This window comes from Candoia aspera, chromosome 1, assembly GCF_035149785.1.
Source record: "Candoia aspera isolate rCanAsp1 chromosome 1, rCanAsp1.hap2, whole genome shotgun sequence".
NCBI lineage: Eukaryota > Metazoa > Chordata > Lepidosauria > Squamata > Boidae > Candoia > Candoia aspera.
The window spans coordinates 87,345,682-87,369,142 of NC_086153.1; the positions used below are offsets into that span (position 1 = coordinate 87,345,682).

General features: G+C 38.5%; 1 protein-coding gene across 1 annotated transcript in view; it reads right to left on the reverse strand.

The window, feature by feature from the left end:
* Positions 1-23,461, reverse strand: part of ADGB (androglobin) — a 137,425-nt gene that overhangs the window by 79,148 nt on the left and 34,816 nt on the right. The window contains exons 11-16 of the mRNA XM_063308924.1: positions 23,203-23,377; positions 18,546-18,636; positions 16,826-16,958; positions 8,923-8,968; positions 765-933; positions 156-219 (exon numbers count right to left, since the gene is read on the reverse strand). Of these exons, the coding sequence (XP_063164994.1) occupies positions 156-219; positions 765-933; positions 8,923-8,968; positions 16,826-16,958; positions 18,546-18,636; positions 23,203-23,377 (678 nt within the window). The remainder of the gene's footprint in view (positions 1-155; positions 220-764; positions 934-8,922; positions 8,969-16,825; positions 16,959-18,545; positions 18,637-23,202; positions 23,378-23,461) is intronic.

Below are 23,461 nucleotides of genomic sequence, written 5' to 3' on the forward strand. Positions count from 1 at the left end.
TGATTTTAATGTCAATCATTTATGCTGTTAGTATTTGATCGTTTCTTTATGTTAATATTCTGTATAATAAAGTTTATTTGATAAACACATTTGTTTCATCAATACAAATTGAAATGTACTGGGATATGAATAAATTATATTGTCAATAAACTTACCCTAAAATCTGACTTCTGATAGTTATAGGCGTAGGTATTTGGTTTGTGGAAAACATATAAATTCCTAAGAAAAATGAATGTGATTATTTTAACATAAATTATAAAAAAATCCCTCATGCTATGTCACACTTCACTGAATTAAGAAATATTCTTAACTTTTCAATATTAGAGGAGGAGGAGATAAGAGTAATAGTAACAGTAGTAATTCATTCCCAATATATGGTAGAGCCCAAACTAAAAAGCATTACTATCAATTGATAGAAATTGTTTATAATCTTTATAAATAACAACTGACAGCAATGAATTCCTTAGTCCTGGTTCTCAATTCCTATTGCTCATTTAAAACCAGTTGGTAAAATTCTGGAGAATAGAGAACCATGGAAATGCGGGATCTTGACAGAAAGATTAATTTATCTATCATTATCATGATACCCCTTTCAAAATGGACTCTAATGTTTGTGCAGGTAACCTCGGCCACTGTTTGCCTTCTTGTTTGGGGTCTAAATGCAACATATTTGCTATAAAGTCAAGAAAATGTTTTCAATACATGAACATATTAAGTTTTCAGAAATATAGGGCCACAACTAAAAAAATCCCACTGCTGCTTACTGAAAGCAAATACAGAAATCTTCATAGTCCATCCATATTTCCTTGGAAATAATGTTCTTTTCAAGTTCAATTTCTTCAACAGACTTATTTACTAATTGGTTGCTGAAAGCAGGGTCTGTTGATTCTGGTATCTGAGCTACTTCACTACTTACTTTTTCTGCAGATTCACCTATATGGATAAGAAAAAAACATAGAAAAATTTCCTCAGATTAAGACTATGCTTCTGAAAAAGAAAATATGATGGTTTACTGATGAACCTGAAAATATAAATAGGGCAAATCTTGATACGTTTAATATCTTAATAAAATAAGAAAACACAAGTGATACAGTATATTGGGTTGAGCTGTAATCCACTTCAGAGAACAAATTCAAAATTCCAGAAGTGGCCCAATTTGATAAAAATTGTTCTTGAGGTAATCATATCTGACTCAGTATCAACATCTGGAAAGATTAACAGTCTGGGACAGGTGCATTTCTTTTTCAACAGAATAAAATTACATTCTAGAGCTTTAACTACGAATAAAATATGCCAAATTCCATTAAACTTAGTGCAAGGTTTTAAGCTATGTTTCTTTAAAATCTGATTTAAGTCTCTATAACTTTGTTGTTTTAAGACAGAATGTGGTGGAATTTTCAGAAACATTAAGTTTCTATGTTGGGGAACATGCATATCAACTTTCAGGCAGATAGGCTGAAGAGGTTTTTGTGTACAATATATGGAAGAAGTGTTTGTATACTACTTCTTGAATGAAGTAAAGCTGATAGTTGTGACTGAAGTATACAGACTGAATTTATTAATCTTTTCACTAAAATCAGTCAATCAGGAATCAGGAAACAGGTAATGCAACTCAGTAACAACTATCACACAACTGATTAGAAGAGAAAACTGAGTTACAGTTATGTCAAACCACAACATGGAACAAATGGTAAAGTATCTCTACACCCATGTTTTCTCCAACTTATGCTCTGTGATTGGGTCAAGTAATCATGATTAAATCTCAAGGCTCATAGTGATTTGAGTGCAGATCTGTCAGTCACTGAATCCAATGTCTTCTTTTTCCTATCGTTGCCTATTATGTAAATAATTAAGTTATTACCTCTCCTATTTGCAGAATACCAGAGCTCCAGATAAGCAGATTAGAACTGGAATGTAATGGATGCCGAAAATTAAGAACAGAGATGATGCAGATATACTTGCCTCACCCCAGAGAAATGAAAATCTGTTTTAAATTACACTGTTCTGTCTTTATGATCCAGGATTCCTGAATTCTGATGGTGTCATGTATGTATAGAGTGTATAGAGTAGAAGTGGAGATGGGTGGTGGGAGTGTGTGGATGGCTGGTTGGCTGCCTGGTTGACCACGGCAGCATGGCACTCCATCAGGCTCCTATGTGCTTGAATGCAGGAACAGTCAGGGGAGGTTGATATGATCTGTCAGGGGTATGAGGGTGAGAGTAGTTGGCTGCGTTCCATGGCCTTGGGGTCCGATTGGGGGAAAATGAGAGGGCAGTCAGCTCCATCAGGATCATGATGGGTAGAGGAAGATATGGCAGGAATCTGAGGCAGGGCTACTCTTGAGATCAGTGGGGCTGATGATTGAAATTGGCCCTACCATCTAGGCCTCAGTATTCACCCTCAAAACCAGGTCACCAAATCCTAAGTGGACCTGGACTGTAGCTGCTGCTGTTGATCACCAGGTTGATATATAATAATAAGACATGATGGATGAGACAGCATATATAATTATATAATTGAGATCTGTGTGGGCCCAGGAGAGAAGTACCCCTCTCAGACATATACTCACCTGGGTTTCAAGTTTGACACCAGCCATGAGCCTAGGGGAAGCGGGTGGGATGGCAAAGGTCATCCAGGAAGCTTGCTTTCAGAAGCTTTGCTCTGAAGATAACTGTAATAGTTTTCACAGCAGCAGTAGCAGCAGCAGTAATAGTAATAGTGGCAGAATAAAAAAGCCACATACGTTTGATCAGCCTAAGCCTAGTACAAAACATTTCCTAAGATTTCATATGACATGAACTCCCCTTTAAATAATGGTGTTCCTTTAAATGGTTTTATCATCATTTTGAGGCATACCTAGACATAATATAAATGCCTAGAGATGGTGAAAGAGCATCTGTGGAATGGTCCTATTTCTGAGGTCAAGCCTCCAGGAGTCAAGACTTAGAGAAAGAAATCATCTCTTTCTTCTGCTATGTAACTTATTTATGTACTTGCTATCAAAAGGCTATTGAAGATAAATCAGCATTGGCAAATGGGTGTGGCAGTTTTGAGTACAACACTCAAAAGAGGTAGGAGAAGTAGGAGACTACAGGCAGATTAAAGAGGCAATCCTACAGACTCCAATGTCACCTAGTATACAGGCAGACAGCAGTTTAGAAGGGATACATATGACAGCAAACAAGGGTAAGAGAATTGTGGGACAGGACTTCTGGATTTAGGAAGAGATAGCTCCAGCCATATAAAAGAACAGTAGCTGAAATTAAAGAGGAAATTGTGGTGGAGCAATTCTTATAAGTATTACCAGGCAAATGTTCTTCTGGGTGAAGGAGCACCGTTCACAGCCAGGCACGCAAGCAACTAAGCTAGTCAAAGATTATTTTGCCACTTGAAAGTTGAATGAAGCATGCCAAGATCCAGAAGGCCTTGGGGAGGAGCCAGGGGAAGGGAAATAAGGATGTATATCCAAAAGGGACAAGAGACCAGTTAGTAGAGGCCAAAACCATAGGAAGGAAGTAGGAGGGTGATGAGGCAAATTAACATGCTAATGTACACTCCTGCATTCCTCAAAGGGGGGAAATCTGGAAATAAGTGGGGCTTACAAAGCAATAATCAATTTCAGGTGACTATGCTGATGTTTGATTGCAATAGTAACATTTGAATTTGAAGTCTGAATTTTAGAGGATAATGACAAGACAGCAATTTCTGTGATAACTCGGAGCAGATAGAAAAAACAAAAGAGAGTTAAACATCGGGTCTGGAAAGCCCCCAAGCATGAGTTGTAAGTGGGGAGAGGCATTTGAGAGGAAGGACATGCAACAAAGAGGATGTCTATGTTCTACCTTAGCCCTCCTCTTTCAAGGGCCTTTCCTTTATTTGTTTTCAGAAGAAAAAAGGTCCAGCTGAAGAGGAGAAAAAAAGAAGGAAAGCATACAGAGAAGAGCTAAAGGTATCAGAGCTGAGGAGAATGCAGCAGCTGCCTAATCAGCAGAGCTGACAGACAGAAATGAAGAACGGAGACAGCTTCCAAACAGTTCAAATGGTAAGAACAATGAGAGGCAGGCCTGGGAGAAGGATAATGGAAAGTACCTCCTGAGGTTGGGGAGACTCAGAAGCTATGTGAGTTCCCAGCCCCTGCACAACAAACCAGGTCAATTACCCCACCCCCTGAAACCAGAAGCAGCTGAAGGCAACTTCCTGGGAGCAGTTCAGCTGCAAGATGGAATTCAGGCTCTCTAGGGAATCAAGATCAGAGCCAGCACCAGAGGGCTGAGCGGTAAAGAGGTCAGTAGACAAGGAGCAGCAGCTAGTGAATCACCTCTACCATGCTAGACAGGCTATAACACAGTGCTTCCCAAACCTGGGTAACTTACCCAAAATTGGGTAAAAGTGGTTTTCTTTGGGTAAAGACACACAAACTCATTACCCAATCACAACAGGGGCATTTAAATTGACTTGAAATATTTTACCTACATTGGGTAAAAAGGACTTTCTGGTAAGTGGTTTGGGTAATGAAGAAAAACATTTGGGAAGCACGGCTATAACAAATTTGTGCTACAGATGGCAACCCTGACCTTCTACCACCCACCCCAGCCCCAAGTAACCCATCAACTATGGGCTGGCTGGGTTGAGAGAGTTGAAGGAAGAAAAAGTCTGAGGAGAAGCAGACCAAGGAGGATTGGGAAAAACGGTTAAGGTAGAATACCTGGTAAGGAAAAAAAAAGTAGAATATAGACTCTAGAATTCTGTATACACTAGAACTGAATGCAGATTAAGATTTGAAAATATAGAGCAAAAGCAGCAGGAAGTAAACTTCCTTATATTATAGAAAGCTTTATCCTACTTAAAGAGTATTGTTCAGTTTCCTGAGTAGTTGTGTCACCATCCCCTAAACTGTGCCTATGATGTGACCGTAAGATAAAAAGTATTGTGAACAGCTGGTTCAAAATATCAGTTTCAAAGTAACTGCATCTAGATGGTACTATTTCTTAAACACCCTTTAGATTTGCTAAGAGATGTACCTTCTTCTGGCTTTTGATTCCCCTCTCCATCCTTAGAGGCTTTTAATCTTAGGAGGGCCTCTCCTGTTATTTAGCAGATGCCAAGGAAATAAGCGCTCTCTGACCAGAACTAAGAAAGTGTACAATTTAGTCTGCTATATGGCCCATATCACATATAAACACTAGTTATGGGTAACAGGCTGTTCTTCCATAACTTTAATGTCAGCAAGTTTATAATTGTTGTTCCCTTTTTTAAAATGCTGTTTTATGAACTGGTTTTTTTGTTGTTTACTTGATTTCCAGGCCTATTATTACTGTTATTAATTGCTTTTCTCTTATTAATCTTCTGTAAATCGTTTGATGATTTTATGGATAATGGAACACGGTATTAATATTTCTACTAGTATAGCCTCGTTTTGTTAAATAATTATTCAGTGTATGTAAATAATATAGAATACTAAAGCAGCCAACCATATTTTATTTACTAGTAGTGATTAGCAATTTTAAAATTCAAATTAACAATATTTCAATTCTTCATTTCACTGACTGATATGTTATTTCTTCCACCTTAATTTGTATGGTCAATAAGCTGCATCCATATTCATACATACAGTAGATATATACATATTCAGGGTTTCTCAACCAGGGTTCTGTGGACCCCTAGGGTTCTGTGAGAGGTCACTAGGGGTTCCCTGGGAGATCACGATCTATTTAAAAAATTATTTCAAATTCAGGCAACTTCACATTAAAGAGGTAAGTTTCATTCTTTATTTTTAGTTTAAGAACACTGTTAATGCATATATACAGGCCTACACATGAAATGAATATAATAATCTTGTAATTTCTGGCCTATATTTGAGCCTGAGTGTTCAGGGGTTCCCCAAGGCCTGAAAAATATTTCAAGGGTTCCTCCAGGGTCAAAAAGTTGAGAAAGACATATACCAACTAACAACATGACAGAGATTTTAATCTGAAGCAATTTAGTTTAAAATACATGCTCTTCTTTCATTTAATTTCCAATGTTATATTAAATTTTGAAGAAGAAGTCAAATAATTATAATGCTTGTAACATTAATATCCAACACTGTAATTAATATTGATAGAATCCACTTTTTCTTTCTCTTATCTATATTCAATACTCTAAGGCATCTAAATAATAGAATGTTAAGAATCTAAGTATATTATATAAATATCACCATACTGAAATAAGATATTGCATCAAAACTGAGAAGATGCAACAACAGATGGTCTATAAGTACAGTAACTGTAAGTCCTTTATTATAAAGGACAGTCCTTTATTTCAGAAAGCTGTCCTTTAGATTTATTTAATTTAATTATTCATTTTCTTGGTTTTACTCTTGAACTTTTCTTGGTAAAGCAAAGTTATAAACACAAACAATTTTTTTTCTAAACCTTATGAATCTCTTTCAGATTTGCCTCTTTTTCAGGTTTTTCTTTTTTTCAAGAAAATATGGTCACGGTATCTATAAGGCTAGATTTAACAATACATTAAAGGATTGAACTAGTTATATATTAACACTTTATGGATATATTTTTTGTTTCTTCTAATGTCACTCATTTAATCACTATTCTGTATATTCTCTTCTGATTTTATTAGTACTGTTATATTTTTGGTTGTACCTCATCATATCTTATCATTTGGTTGTACCTCATCATATCATCATAATTCACTAATTTTTTTTAAAAAGCTGCAGTCCAGCATTTCAATGGCTTAACATTTTTTAGCCAATACTGAAAATAAAAAAAACTTTATATTTAATAAGTCTTTTTCCATCATATATTTTCTGTGAATGCTGGCTTAAGAAAGTATTACACTCATTTATGATTAAATAATGGGTAGCTACAAAGCGATTGAACTGGACCTTATTTATTGTTAATTATATTTAAAATATAATTTCAAACCTAAGCCAGTTATATTTTTTGGCCAAAAGATTTTTATCTTGATTTTAGGACATCATTCTTGGTTAAATACTTACACTAAAGCAAAACACGCTTGTTTGTTTTGTTATAGTGATGGAGTTTTTTCATTTATGATTTATACTCTAACATTTCTATAGCTGAAAGTTACAGCAAAAATACCATTAAGTCAAAATACATTGAAAAAGAATCATATTGTTTTTTACAAATGTCACATTTCAAAACTAGCATTTTGGCTGCCCACAGTTCCATTTGGAAGATGAGAGCGATATAAATTTGTTTAATAAACAAATATTCTAAGAACTGTAAAGCCAAGGGCAATGGGTTCACATATTAATTTAAATCCTGGATGTGCTGATGGCTTTGTGTTAATTTCTGCTCTGCCTGATGGCAAGAAAACTGTAATATAAGTTCTTCTACGGTAAGATTGATGCCATTCTCCCCTTTTAGCTACTATTCCATATTTACATTCTGTGTGCCTCTTAAACTTGGTACTCTGTGTGGCTGTGTCTAATGTATTACTGCTTTCGTATAGCGGCATTTTTTTCACTGCATTTTTTAATGCAGCAGAGAACTCTGGGGATCAGATGAAATGGTTTGGTACTTATGGAATTTCTGTGGTCACAAACTTCTTTTCTTTTGCTTGTGAATTTCACTTCACTTTATTTGGCTGACAACTCCAATCAATGCCAGCTCTGAATGGCTTACAGATCTAACATATGTAAGCAGGATTAAAACAGTCAAAACAACTGAAATTAAACAAGAGACCAATTTACAACTACATCCATTTAATGTACAAGGGAATATTAGCATTCTAATAAACAGATAATCTTGTTGCAGGACAGAACCAGCTCATACCATATCCATCCCCAAGGTCTACTGGAACAGCGAGATTTTAATGGCTGTTATTATTAATGTTTAATGGCTGTTATTATTAATGTTTAATGTATCTGAGCTGTTAAAAGTATGCCTTGCATTTTTGAATATTATGCAGGAAATGGGAGAAGGAAGCAGAAACGAATGAATGAGTACTGAGTTAATTCCAAAAGCACCAAACAATGGTTTATAAATATACAAAAATATACTTATAAATATACTAAGATACACTAATCTTGTGTTGAGCTTCCAGACTCAAGAAGCTTTCTCATTTAGCTTCCTATAGTCACAGTAGTTCATAATTAGCCATGATGATGCCAAAGGGTGCATTGTGACATTATGTTCTTTTGCACTTGTGTTGTCACATTGCACACAAGTATATAAAAGTGGAGTTTGGACAGCGATTTTGTCACTTGTTCCTCTTGCCCTCCTGCAGACCCCTTTGTCCAAAGGCTGCTTATTAATTTTGTCTCTAATTAAATAGTGTTCAAATCCTTCACAGGTGTGATCTAATTGCATATCAGCCATAAGGCAGACTGAAACTGACAATGGTTTGCTTAACATCACCTAGTGAGCTCACGGCAGTGGTAAAATTGGGAATGGGGAATTTATGGATCGTTATATTGTGATACTTAAGAAAAACTTTATAGTGGTAGCAGGAAACTGCAGTTCTGTTCTCAGATGTGTGCTTGGCACTTTTTGGAAGGTTGTCCTGTACATTTATGCTTTTAATATCAGCAGATGACATTTAAGATCCTGCTACAAAACTTCCAGTCACACAATAGTGTGTCTTACCTTTCCTCTTCCCTTCTCATGCCCAACTCTGCTCCAGAAGGTCCCATTTTGCTGATAAATGGGTAACAATGGGTTTCATCCAATTGATCCCTTTTCATCAGCAGCATTTAAACTATTTTTATACTGCTTTTCATTGGAATTGTTATGATTTCAGTTTTCCCCTTTTTTAATTAAGTATTTAGACTTAAGGTCTAAAATAAATATATATTTATAAATATATATTTATTTTAAATAAACAGGAGATAAAATTCTATAAATATATATTTTTTCATTTTTAAACTAAGAGACCATATTAGGACACAGTCATGTTTACCTTTAGTGGATCCTTCAACAGTGTGTTGTGGAATTAAAGCAGATTCCTACAGAGTAAAAAGACACATGTTTAAAATAACTTTGTTATAGCAATATAAATAATATCTGATCATCTAACATTATTTAAGAAGTTTCAAGCTGTAATTCTGTGCAGTACACATATTTACTTGTGAGTAATTCCTATTCAAATAGTTCTGGTCCTCTCTTTTATCAGTGGCAGAACTCTCTAACATTCAAGGAACATGTATTTCTGAATTTTGCTTAATAAGATTTATCAAGAAAAGGGTTAAGTTGATCACACAAGAATTCCAGTGAGCTAGCTTGGATATTGTTTACACAATGACTCCTAGCTTCATTATCAGTGTGAGAATCCACTCTTTAATTAGAGGCAGATTCTCATCATGATGAAGCTAGTCTCAAAACATTCTGAATACTCTCTTTTTATTACATATAAGAAATGTTGACTCATTTGTATAATTATCAGTCTTGCAGTGTTTGTGACTAATCAATTTAATACATTCTAGTAAGAGCAACTTCATATGAATTTGCAAAGGAAACAGGAGCACCATCAAGCCTCAACAGATGTTTGCATATGATTACTGGAATATGCTGTGCTTTACAAGTCAAAAGATATGTAGACTTCCCTTAGTTTGTTTATATTATACCATTATTTGTAATTTGAAATTATGAATTAACAACATTTTGAAATCTGAATCCATAGAACTTAAGAAATGATTATCATTCACAACCTTCTTTATATACAACTGGGTTTCATCTTGTCATCCACCTTATTCCCTATATATGGGACACTGTTAGATGAGAGCATCGGGGCTTTGGGGCTGAACTGACATCCTTTTTCATCTACTATCAGAGAACTTAGTCACTTATGGAATAAATTGATACCAACAACTAGTGATGATTCTGCCTTCAGTCCTCAAATTCCATGTCAGGACTGACTTTGAACTGCAGACTTACATCTAGACTAATTTTTGGATTTTCTTGATCCTTTCCTATTGCTTTGATTGAGACAACTTGCATAAGGAAGAGTTCTGAAGAACTAGAAAACATTATTAAACTAGAATACTTCTTTTGTATTTCGTATTGGTCTTAATAAAGGTATCGTAAAGTATAAATCGTAATCCAGTTTGATTTGTGACCGTAAGGCAGCATTATCTGTATGAGAGGAAGGCTCATTTTGGCTAATTTAGGGGAATAATATTTTTCCTTTCTCAAGCTACCAATAAGTCATTTAAATCAAGATTAAAAAAAGAAGAGTGCAAAGAAAAATCCTTGCCAAACTCCTTTTTTAACAGGTATCAAAGCTGTCAGATATCCTTCAAGACTGCAGCACATATTTGAATACAAACTGATTTTGTATTCAACTCTCCATTTTTAATGGTTGTAATTAAGTTCAGAATCAGTTTCTGAGAAAGAAATCAAATTTAAGTTTCAACTAGAGAAGCTGTTGATATTCTAAATTTCTGATAGCAGTAAGAGGCTGGATATGGGTTAATAAACTGAGGCTTAATCTTAACAATGTATTACACATACATAGTGTACACTCCACATTCAGCTTTGTATCTGGAGGCACAGTATAAAGAGTAAGAGTATACAAACCACCTGGAAGGATGTTTTGAACCTACTCCTCTGAGTGCTAAGTAAATGCCTTTGGAAAGGGGTTCAAAGCAGTCTTGCCAATTTTCTGAGAGATGTAGCCACCTGGATGCTCTGATCAGATGGTTGCAAGGACACTTATTGCTTTGAATAGTCTCTTTTAGAATGGTTTGGACTTCTTTAATAAACAGTAGTGTTGATTGTTTCTGTTCCTAAAGAAATTAGACCTAGCCATAGTGCACATGCCTTAGTTTCAAAGGTCTAGTTACATCTAGACACCATTACTACAATGTATTTTATTTGGAGCGGCTATGAAGAATCTTCTTCAGCAAAGGATCATTACCTTGTCGTGGTGCTGGAGCTTGAGCACCTCAATGATGCCATGAGCTAAACCGTGAAGGGCCACCCAAGACGGGAAGGTCATGACAGAGAGGTCAGACTAAATGCGATCCCTGGGGAAGGTAATGGCAACCCACCCCAGTATTCTTGCCATGAAAACTAAATGGATCAGTACAACCAGAGATATGTCGGTATACCATCGGAAGATGAGACCCCCAGGTTGGAAGATGGTCAAAATGCTACTGGGGAAGAACAGAGGATGAGTTCAACTAGCCCCAGACGTGATGACGCAGCTAGCTCAAAGCCGAAAGGAGGGCTAGCGGCCGACTGTGCTGGTGGTGAACGGCGAATCCGATGTTCTAAGGATCAACACACCATTGGAACCTGGAATGTAAGATCTATGAGCCAGGGCAAATTGGATGTGGTTATTGGTGAGATGTCAAGATTAAAGATAGACATTTTGGGCGTCAGTGAACTGAAATGGACTGGAATGGGCCACTTCACATCAAATGACCAAAAGATCTACTACTGTGGACAAGAGGACCACAGAAGAAATGGAGTAGCCTTCATAATTAATAGTAAAGTGGCTAAAGCAGTGCTTGGATACAATCCAAAAAATGACAGAATGATCTCAATTCGAATTCAGGGCAAGCCATCTAACATCACAGTGATCCAAATATACGCCCCAACCACAGATGCTGAAGAAGCTGAAGTAGAGCAGTTCTATGAGGATCTGCAGCACCTACTGGACAACATGCCTAAAAGAGATGTTATTTTCATCACAGGAGACTGGAATGCTAAGGTGGGCAGTCAAATGACACCTGGAATTACAGGTAAGCATGGCCTGGGAGAACAAAACGAAGCAGGACATAGGCTGATAGAATTTTGCCAAGACAACTCACTCTGCATAACAAACACTCTCTTCCAACAACCTAAGAGACGGCTTTATACATGGACTTCACCAGATGGACAACACCGAAATCAGATTGACTACATCCTTTGCAGCCAAAGGTGGCGGACATCTATACAGTCGGTAAAAACAAGACCTGGAGCTGACTGTAGTTCAGATCACAAACTTCTTCTTGAACAATTTAGGATCAGACTAAAGAGATTAGGGAAGACCCACAGATCAGCTAGATATGAGCTCACTAATATCCCTAAGGAATATTCAGTGGAGGTGAAGAATCGATTTAAGGGACTGGACTTAGTAGATAGGGTCCCGGAAGAACTCTGGACAGAAGTTCGCAACATTGTTCAGGAGGCGGCAACAAAATACATCCCAAAGAAAGAGAAAACCAAGAAGGCAAAGTGGCTGTCTGCTGAGACACTAGAAGTAGCCCAAGAAAGAAGGAAAGCAAAAGGCAACAGTGATAGCGTGAGATATGCCCAATTAAATGCAAAATTCCAGAGGTTAGCCAGAAGAGATAAGGAATTATTTTTAAACAAGCAATGCGTGGAAGTGGAAGAAGACAATAGAATAGGAAGGACAAGAGATCTCTTCCAGAAAATTAGAAACACCGGAGGTAAATTCCAGGCCAAAATGGGTATGATCAAAAACAAAGATGGCAAGGACCTAACAGAAGAAGAAGAGATCAAGGAAAGGTGGCAAGAATATACAGAAGACCTGTATAGGAAGGATAACAATATCGGGGATAGCTTTGATGGTGTGGTTAGTGAGCTAGAGCCAGACATCCTGAAGAGTGAGGTTGAGTGGGCCTTAAGAAGCATTGCTAATAACAAGGCAGCAGGAGATGACGGCATCTGAGCTGAACTGTTCAAAATCTTGCAAGATGATGCTGTCAAGGTGATGCATGCTATATGCCAGCAAATTTGGAAAACACAAGAATGGCTATCAGATTGGAAAAAATCAACTTATATCCCCATACCAAAAAAGGGGAACACTAAAGAATGTTCAAACTATCGAACAGTGGCACTCATTTCACATGCCAGTAAGGTAATGCTCAAGATCCTGCAAGGTAGACTTCAGCAGTTCATGGAGTGAGAATTGCCAGATGTACAAGCTGGGTTTAGAAAAGGCAGAGGAACTAGAGACCAGATTGCCAATATCCGCTGGATAATGGAAAAAGCCAGGGAGTTTCAGAAAAACATCTAGTTCTGTTTTATTGACTATTCTAAAGCCTTTGACTGTGTGGACCATAACAAATTGTGGCAAGTTCTTAGTGGTATGGGGATACCAAGTCATCTTGTATGCCTCCTGAAGAATCTGTATAACGACCAAGTAGCAACAGTAAGAACAGACCACGGAACAACGGACTGGTTTAAGATTGGGAAAGGAGTACGGCAGGGCTGTATCCTCTCACCCTACCTATTCAACTTGTATGCAGAACACATCATGCGACAAGCTGGCCTTGAGGAATCCAAGGCTGGAGTTAAAATCGCTGGAAGAAACATTAACAATCTCAGATATGCAGATGATACCACTTTGATGGCTGAAAGTGAAGAGGAACTGAGGAGCCTTATGATGAAGGTGAAAGAAGAAAGTGCAAAAGCTGGCTTGCAGCTAAACCTCAAAAAAAACCAAGATTATGGCAACCAGCTTGATTGATAACTGGCAAATAGAGGGAGAAAATGTAGAAGCAGTGAAAGACTTTGTATTCCTAGGTGCAAAGATTACTGCAGATGCTGACTGCAGTCAGGAAATCAGAAGACGCTTAATCCTTGCGAGAAGAGCAATGACAAATCTCGATAAAATAGTTAAGAGCAGAGACATCACACTGACAACAAAGGCCCGCATAGTTAAAGCAATGGTGTTCCCCGTAGTAATATATGGCTGCGAGAGCTGGACCATAAGGCAGGCTGAGAGAAGGAAGATAGATGCTTTTGAACTGTGGTGTTGGAGGAAAATTCTGAGAGTGCCTTGGACTGCAAGAAGATCAAACCAGTCCATCCTCCAGGAAATCAAGCCAGACTGCTCACTTGAGGGAATTATATTAAAGGCAAAACTGAAATACTTTGGCCACATAATGAGAAGACAGGACACCCTGGAGAAGATGCTGATGCTAGGGAGAATGGAGGGCAAAAGGAAGAGGGGCCGACCAAGGGCAAGATGGATGGATGATATTCTAGAGGTGACGGACTCATCCCTGGGGGAGCTGGGGGTGTTGACGACCGACAGGAAGCTCTGGCATGGGCTGGTCCATGAAGTCACGAAGAGTCGGAAGCAACTAAACGAATAAACAACATGAAGAATCTTTAGAAACTGCATTTGGTCTGGAATGGGCATTCTGATGATGGGCATTCACAGGCAGCATGATAACCAGTTCATTTCTGGTTACCATGAAAGTGTTAGCAATGACCTTAAAGCATTAAAAGGTTTTAAATTCTCCCATATTCAGAAATCAAATAAAGATGCTCTTTTCTATGTCTCAAATGATATAACAGGACAAGACAAGTTGCCTTCTTAATGGCCACACCTAACTGGAACTTCTCTTTGGAATACAGAGTTTCAACTTTCCTGTTGGCTGTCTACTAGTTGGTGAAAACTCCTTATTTAAGGATGCATTTCTTTTACATGGAATGTAAATCCTTTTGGTTTTTAATGCTTTTTATATTTATTTATAGTACTAATATACATTCCCAGTAGATACAACAAAGCAATGTATAACATAAAATCCATAAACTATCCATCCATCTCAGTGTCTGTGAACTGGCAACAACTTTACAGTAAAAATTACAGATTAAAAGCTTTATGAAACAGTTCTATCTTCATAATCTTCCTAAATGCCATCATGGAGAATGCCATCTGGATCTCTGGAGATAGATTATTACACAGGGATGGAGCCATAATAGAAAAGCATTGTCTTTTGTGTCTCTGTCTCTAACCTCATAGAAGTGAGGGACCCTCAGTATCCTTACTTGGAAAGAATGGACTGAATGGGTTTGTTTTACTAGAAGAAGATGGTTCTGGAGATACCAAGATGCTGAGCCATGAAGGAAAACACCAGCATTTTGTGCTGTACTTGGAAGTCTATTGGTATTGGCTACTGAACAGCACTTGCAAAATCAATGTTAAATGGCTGCAATGGCTCTCACTTTTCAGTAAGCAGGCCACTGCACTTTTATCAATTGTAGCTTCTGGATAATCTTCAAAGGCAGTCCCATGTAGAACATGTCTTGAAGAAGATGAAGGAATGAGTTACTGTTGCCAGAGTCTCTCACTCTCTGAAGGGCTGCAAGTGAAAATCAAAGCTGGCTCAAAGGTTCCCTCAGCCACAGTCTTTATCTGCTAATCAAACAGTAGCCATGAATCCAGGAGAACTTCCAAGTTGTGTATCTTCTACTCCATCCACATTCACAACCAGAGCTGAGAAAGAGCTAGCTGTTTTCAGAAAACAGTTATCTCCATCTCGCAGGGATTCTTCTTCAGCTTGTTCCTTCTTATTCTGACCCTCAGAGCCTCCAGATACCAGATTAACTTCTAGTGCATCTCCAGAGTAGCTCCAAGTGGAGATGCATACTGATGCAATTTCAGACCGAACTGGCAGATGATCTTTCACAGAGGCTTCACATGAATGTTTAAGAGCAGGAGAAAGAGACAGGTGAACCCTGTACCATGTTATATGTTAGCAACCACCAGGTTGATTTCTTCTTCCCCATAACCACTGAATGGACCTGTCCATTCTGGAAGGTGTGAAAGCACCATAAGCCAATGCCCCAATTTTTGACTTTTATAGGGAGCCCATACAAATATCATAATTAATGGTAATGAAGGCTACTGAGCGGTTTAGATGGACTGGGGGCACTCCCCCCCGAATTAAGACTTAACTAAAGCTATCAAATCATGCTGGCCACATGACCACGGAAGTGTCTACAGACAAACGCCAGCTCTTCGGCTTTAAAACGGAGATGAGCACCGCCCCCTAGAGTCAGACACGACTGGACTTAATGTCAAGGGAAACCTTTACCTTTACCTAAAGCTATCAACTACAACAACTATTCAGGACCTGAAACTAACTGAAAGTGATCTAGATCTAACTGCAGTCTCATCACTTTCCCAACAACATTCCCTAAAGAGGGAAGGTTGAAGACTGAGTGAAAATTGTCCAAAACAGCTGGAACCATAGAAGGCTACTTCATGAGGAAGAAATTACTCTAATTGTTACTTAAGAAGTTATTTTCAAGACAGCCAGCACTACTCCCTCCCACTGTGAAGCATTGACTCTGAGATCCAGCTGATCATGTCCAGCCAGCATCCTGAAACAGTCAAATGGGGTAAGGATACAGTTTACAAGGGGTAGGACTAATAATGCTGTACAGTTCTGTATCTACTTTCTCAGAACTAACAAACCAAATTATTTCCAGATAACCTCTTAGGATCTTAGCCCAGTTATCTTTTCATATTCTGCCCATGTAGAATGTAGATCAGATTATATCTGAGCAACTGTATTAATGAAATGTTAGTCAAATGTTACACAAGCAGCCTAAGGTGAGCTCTTCTTGCCCATCATTCCTTACAAGGGAGGAAGTCACTCTAAATAGGGCCACTGAAGCACAGTCTGCTGAAGCAATAAGGACAGAAAAATAGATGCTTTGCTGCCCTTATTGCTATAATGTAGGCTGAAGCGTGAGCTCTTATCTGTATTTTGAAATTCATTTTTGGTCTTCCTCTACCATTCCTCTGTGTGTTTCTTCAATTATTTCATTCCTTGGAGATCCTTGATAAACCAAACAGCAAACAAGGATTAACAAACTGGGAGAGAGGCAATCTCTGGTCACCTCTCAATTCTAGGGTCGGACCACATATTCAGTGGAATTGCCTCCAGTTGTTTGGGAAATCCCCAATGATCCACCGGAATTGATTTGGATCTATGAGGAATTGGGGTCAACTATCTCCCCACTCTTTGGAATCTGGCAATGTTGGCATGTCTCATCCAGATATTGTCTAATATCAGTTTTTAGTTAGATAAATATACATATAATAAAATCTTAACCTGAGAGTTTTCTTCTGTACTCATGAGATTCATGTCTCCATAAATGTCAGTAATGCTTTCATCGCTTTCAGTGACAGAAGGAAGGCTGGATGCTGGAAGAGATCCCTTTTTAAAAGTGGATGGTGGAAAATGGCTAAGGAAATACAAATAAACATTCCTCTTAAAAACAAAAGCAAACTAACTTCTCATCTTCTTGTTTTGAATGTTTTTCCCTTCATAATTTTGATACATGGACTGGATATATGTCTCACCAATCCAAGATACCTGAAATCTTGATTTCTCTATTGAATAGCTGCCTTTAGAATATAAATCAAATAAATTAATATTTATGGACACATCCATTTTCCCCTGGAAATCACTTTCAAATTAGGTAGCTCTTTCCAGTCCTCATACACACACACATCTCTTTGTGTCTCTCCTGTTGCAGCAACTCTACGCTCATTAACTTTTGTCCCCTTTCACTTACTTCAAAAAAATATCCCTCAAACTCTAAAGTAATGTCAATCCATGGGAAGTGTTGGTATATGTCATGGTGTATTTATTTATTTCTAGAGATGGCTTATTGAAAATTTGATTATGTGCTGTCAAGTTGGTGTCAGCTCTTAGCAACCATACTGACCTTCTCCAGGATGACATGTCCCCAACCTGGCCCTTCAGGTTTTCAGTGCTATAATTGAGTCCATCTACCTTGCTGGTAGCCATCATCTTCTTTTCTCTCCTTTCACATTTCCTAGCATTAGAGCTTCTTCTGAGAGCTAGATCTTTGCATAATGTGCCCAAATATCATAATTTGAGCCTGGTCATTTACACATCAAGTGAGAACTCTGGATTGATTTGTTTTATGATCCATTTGTTTGTTTTCTTCACTACCTATGATTCTCAAGAGTATTCAACACCAATATGTACAAGTGTCAATATTCTTTCTATCCTGTTATCACAGGGGAAACCACTGTCTGAATAGTTCTGATTTTTGTAGGTATATACTGTACATGTCACAACATCTGACTATCTTTTCCAAGGCCTTCATTGCCAGTGTGCAGCATATTTCTTGACTGCTGGTTTCTTTACTGTTGACAGTCTATCCTAAAAGGCAGAAGCTACCTACCACTTCAATATCTTTTTTGTCAATTCTACCGTAAGTCTGGTTGCTGTACCCCTTATCATTCATTTGGTCTTCTTTAACCTTTGCCCTATTTTTCCACTGTGTTCCTTATGAGAGCTTGCAGATCATTTGTATTTTTTCAGCTATCAGAGTCTTACTGAAAAATACATTTTTAAAACAAGGATTTTTTTTAAAAAAATGAAAAATTGTATCAGTGTTTATGTATCAGAAGATGAAAAGTTCCACACCTAAGAGCTATATAAAAGCATTCCATTTTTAAAAAAAAGTATAATCATGATATTATGACAGCATCCTGTTGGTATATCCAAATAACATTGAAACATAATATTATTTTAAGTAGATTTCAGTGTTTTGAACATCTAGGAAATTTTACATTTCCAGATAAAATTTTTGAAATTAGCTTTCACCATGTTTTTTACATTTTTATAAGACTAAAATTACCCAGAAGTAGATTCCTTTAGTTTCTCTCCATTACTCCCATACTTCTCAGGGGTGTACTATAATTAAAATAGTTTTATCGTATTTCTTGACACAATAAATTAATTGTGAGTTAATTCTGAGTTAAACTCAGTGAAGCTCACTGATTGATCTACTTACGTGTTTCTTGGTATTGGTATAGCAGAAAGTCTGAAGTTCAGAAAAGGACTAGCAAGCTCAATAAATTGTTCCGGCTTTTTAATCACAATTTCTGAAAAGAAACAACCACCACCACACCAAAAAAGAGACCACTGAAATGCAAGAAATAAATGTCCTATATAGAAACCACAGACTTTGTTCATTAAACTTGTTCTCTGGAAGGTCAACACATTTGTGATGTTAGGATAGCGATTCCTAATTCATCCAAAAAGAAGAAATATATTCACCAAATTATTATACAGACTTCCATAAATCTGCATAGACTAACTTTACATATAGTTGTTTAAGAAATAATTTCTTTAAATTAAATACAAGTATAATACATAATAGCATATTGCAAAATATTATAACTAAGTAAACATATCCTCTTCAGTCTATTGTTCAGGTTTAGTTTATTGATGGGCAATTTCAAGACTCTTTAGATATTTACCATATGATTGTCATCTTCATTTGGATCGGATAACCCTTCAAATAAGAATTGGTTAGTTGCCTACAATTGCAGTTCTTTGAATGGTCATCTGTAAATCCACACATAGAATATGCACCTGTTCTGAATAATGCCCTTTTCAGAATGTTTGGAGACTGTAGGACTGTTTAGTTAAAACCCCATGTCCCCGTATACTGTATACCATGGAACTAGTGAGGTTAGGGCAGGTTCTGTAAACTTACACATTCAAGTGGAAAGTAGTTACATAAGAAGATACCTGCTTGTGTAGAATTTACAGATTCAAGCTAGTGTTATATAAACTGGTACCTGCTTGTGCAGTGGAACCTTTCCTTCAGCACCATTTGGACAGGCTAACCTGCACAGAATTGCCCAATCCTCAAGATTCATTTCTGATGGTAGGGAGGGGCATTATTCACCTATCCACTCATTTTAGGGAACACATTCCATTATCAAGAGCACTTAATTGAATACTATCTGTCATGACTGATTCCAGTTAGCAATGCAGCAGTTCTATTCTGAACTAAATGCTATTTTTAAACTGCTTCCAAGGACAATGCAGGCAAATTGGAGTATTTGCAGAAACACTATAGATTAGGCTTTTTGCCACAAGAGCCTTTATCATAATACTGTACATCTATTATTATTTGAGGTTCCATTAGTTTTTCTTGCTCTGTACATTACCTAATATACACATATGAAACATATTTCAAATAAATTTACTATGCAAATCACACACATGGGAGCAATCATGCAAAGTCAAATGCTTCTCATCTTTAAATGGTTATATACAGTATTATATCAGTATTGTTCTTGTGAACAATCTTCTAGATTTTCAACATTATTTTATCCTGTGTTGCAGAGGATGGGATAAGAATGGCAATGTGCATAAAAAGAGCTGCAGTAGGTATCTGTTAACAATTTGTCATACTATAGTATTGTATGGAGGGAAATACTGACACTGCAAACACATTTCTTTCCTGTTTGCTCATCTTCTTGCAAACATGTAGAAACAAACTCAGTGTTATTGACCGGTTAATGTTTCCTTTCCACTTCCCTTTCGGCTTCATGGCCTGCCATATGAAGGGATCAGAAAAATGCAAACGCAAAAATAATGTTTTCTCCTGAACTGCATATTGCTAGAAAAAGACCAGGAGAGATGTGAGTTATTTGTATCCGTTGATATAAGCATCCTATTATTATAAATCTTGACATCAGCATTCACCCCGAGGACCAGGTCAAAGGATCCCTGGTGGCCCCAGGCTCTGGTTGCTGCTTCTGAATGCCAGGCCAGTGTGGACAAAATCTGCCCTTGTCCACAATTTGATTATGGATAATGGCACTGACCTGGTATGCAAAACTGAGACCTGGGTGGGCCCAGACAGGGGGTTTCTCATCCTGGGAATATTCCCACCTGGGTTCCAGTTTTTGCATCGGCTGAGACCCCAGGGGAAAAGGGGGGTGATGGTGGCTATTATCATCTGCAAGTCATTGAGGGCTTTTACAGGATCTGCTCCACAGATAGCCAGATGTGAGACTCTTTGGCTGAAGTAGGGCCTTCTGGAACAGTTGGGATTGCTGCTGGTGTACTGTCCTCTCTGCTGTTTGAGCTGCTGGATTCCATGGCTGGGTTGGCAGTGGAGTCCCTAAGGCTGATGTTTCTTGAGGATTTTAATCTGCCACATGGTGACATTGAATCTGGGGTAGCTCAGGAGTTTGTGGCCTCTATGGCAACCATGCACCTGTCCCAAATAATAGAGGGCCCAACGCATACAGGATGGGGATGGGGGTGTCGCATGTTAGATCTGTTTTTTTATCTCAGGACAGTTGTAGTGTGATCTGGCATTGGAGGACATTACCATGTCTGTTGCCATGGACAAATCACTCTTTGATCATCCACCCCCACAGAGAGACAAGGCCTGTTAGATGGGCCTGCCCCAAGGGACTGATGGACCCTGTTATGTTCCAAAGGAAGCTTGAGGTTTTCACTGATAATCTGCTGGGCAGTTTGGCCAAGGCCTTGGTTACAGCTTGGAATAGGTGGGTGACTGAGGCTCCTGACCAGATTGTGCCTTTGTGCCTTTCTCTCTGTGCACCAATCCTGGGGTGCACATTAATCTTCTGGGAAGCTTTGGGAGATGAAGTGCCAGAAGTGATGCCTGGAGTGTTGATGGAGAAAGACAAAGAGTGAATCTGAGCAAACATGGGTGAGAGCGCATATTCAGGCCTACATTGTGGCAATAAGGGTGGCAAAAATTGTTATGCTACCCAGCAACCCTGTTTAGAGTGACTCGCTCCCTGTTAGGGAGAGCTGGGCCGCAGGACCACCTGCAGAGCCTTGGCAAGGAGTTTTCATGCTATTTGGCAGACAAAGTTGCTCAGATTTACTCAGAGCAACTTTTACTCATTGGTGGGCCCCTCCATTCTGGACAATTATCATCCAGTTTCCAATCTTCCCTTCTTGTGTTGTGGAGGTGTCAGATGGCAGCTGCAGAGGATCTTGGAGGAAACAGATTATCTGGACGTAATTTAGTTGGATATCAGACCAGGGTACAACATGAAGACAGTGTTGGTTGCACTTATTAATGACCTTTGGCAGAGCTGGGATGGGGGTGATGCATTCATCCTTGTGCTCCTTGATCTCTTAGTGACTTTTGATTCCGTTGACCACAGTATCTTCCTGCATCAGCTGTGGGGGTTGGGAGAGGGAGGCACTGTGTTGCAGTGGTTCACCTCCATCCTCAGTGGTTGGTCTCATTTGGTGTTGATGACGGAGGGGAGATAGCACCCTCAGCCCCTACTTGTGGGATGTCTCAGGACTCAAAGCTGTCCCCCTGGCTGTTTAACATCTACATGAAACTGCTAGGTGAGGTCACCTGTCAGTTTGGGGTTCAGAATAATCAGTATGCTGATGATACCCAGCTGTACATTTCAACCCTGCACAAGTGGTTGAAATTTAAAGCTGCGCAGATGAAGCTGTTGATGTACTGATCCAGTATCTGAAGGCTGTGCAGGTCTGGATAGGGAGGAACAGACTTCAGCTCAATCCTGACAAGACTGAGTGGCTATGGCTGCTTCATCTCCCTGAGTTGGGGATTTTTTCATTGTTGGTTTGTATGGGGTTGCACTTCCCCATTCAACACTGGTGTGCAACATGGAGGTCCTCCCGGACTTGCAGCTCCTGCTCAAAGATTATGTGTCAGCTGTGGCTAGGAGGGATTTTGCACAGGTTCATCTTGTGCTAGTTGTGCCCTTTCCCTGACTGGGAGGCCCTTCAGGCGGTCACTCATAGTCATGGTCACCTCACAACTGCACTACTGCAATACGCTGTACGTGGGACTACCGTTGAAGACCACCCGGAAGCTATAGCTACCGGTACAAAGTGCAATAGTGCAAGCAGTAATGGGCACTTCACAATATGCCCATGTGTCACCAGCTTTATTGGTTGCTAGCAGGCTTCCAGGTGTAATTCAAGGTTCTAGTTGTCACTTTTAAAGCCTTCCTTGGCATAGCCTTTGGTTATCTGAGGGACTGCCTATCTCCAATTATCTTTGCCTGCGTGGTACATTGTGGGTATGCTCCAGGTCCCTTCTATTAAATGCTGCCATCTTGTGGGACTTAGGAAGATCTCTGTTGCTACCCACACCCTCTGGAACAAGATCCCCTCATAGATATGAATTGTACACACACTCCTGGGGTTCTGAAGTGCATTTAAAACATGGCTCTATTTGGAGTTTGGTGGATACTGAAGAAAATGTGCACAGGCAAACAGGTGCCTATCCCTTCCTTGTACACTGAAGTAAAAGTACCTCTAAAGAAGATCTCAATAAGTAGGCAAGTTCAGCAGAAGAAGCAGTCATGGTCATTTAAATATGTTGGTCCTGGCCACTCACTCTTTTGATTGTTTTTTAAAATATATTTACATTACATTAAGTCCAACGTATATTGAAGAACAAAATATCCTGTGTTCTAGGACAAAAAGCATTAAATGAAAAATATAGAATAGTTTCTAAATCAGTATTAAATCCCTAAGTAAAATACATTTTTTCATTTTTACAGACAACATTTTGATTCTCAAAAGGAAATCTATGAAATCCATGAGAAAAAGACAAATATTACATATCTGGAATTATTCTTAATTAGAAGTAACATACAAAGGCTGAAATGTCAAACCTTGGGGTTCATCTGTCACAATTGTTTCCTTTTTCTGGCGTATAAGTTTCCACCGAGGTACAGGTGGTGGTTTTGGTGGGGCCACCAAGGGACCCGACCTTGTTCTAGTTATCAGTACAGGATGGCTATAAATGTGGGAAAGACCGTATTGTCGTAACTTTTCAGATGAATCAGCCTGCAATATAATAAAAGCAGCTTGGTTATATGCAAAATGCAAAAATATATACACAGGAAACATTTTGATATTGACCCAGTTACA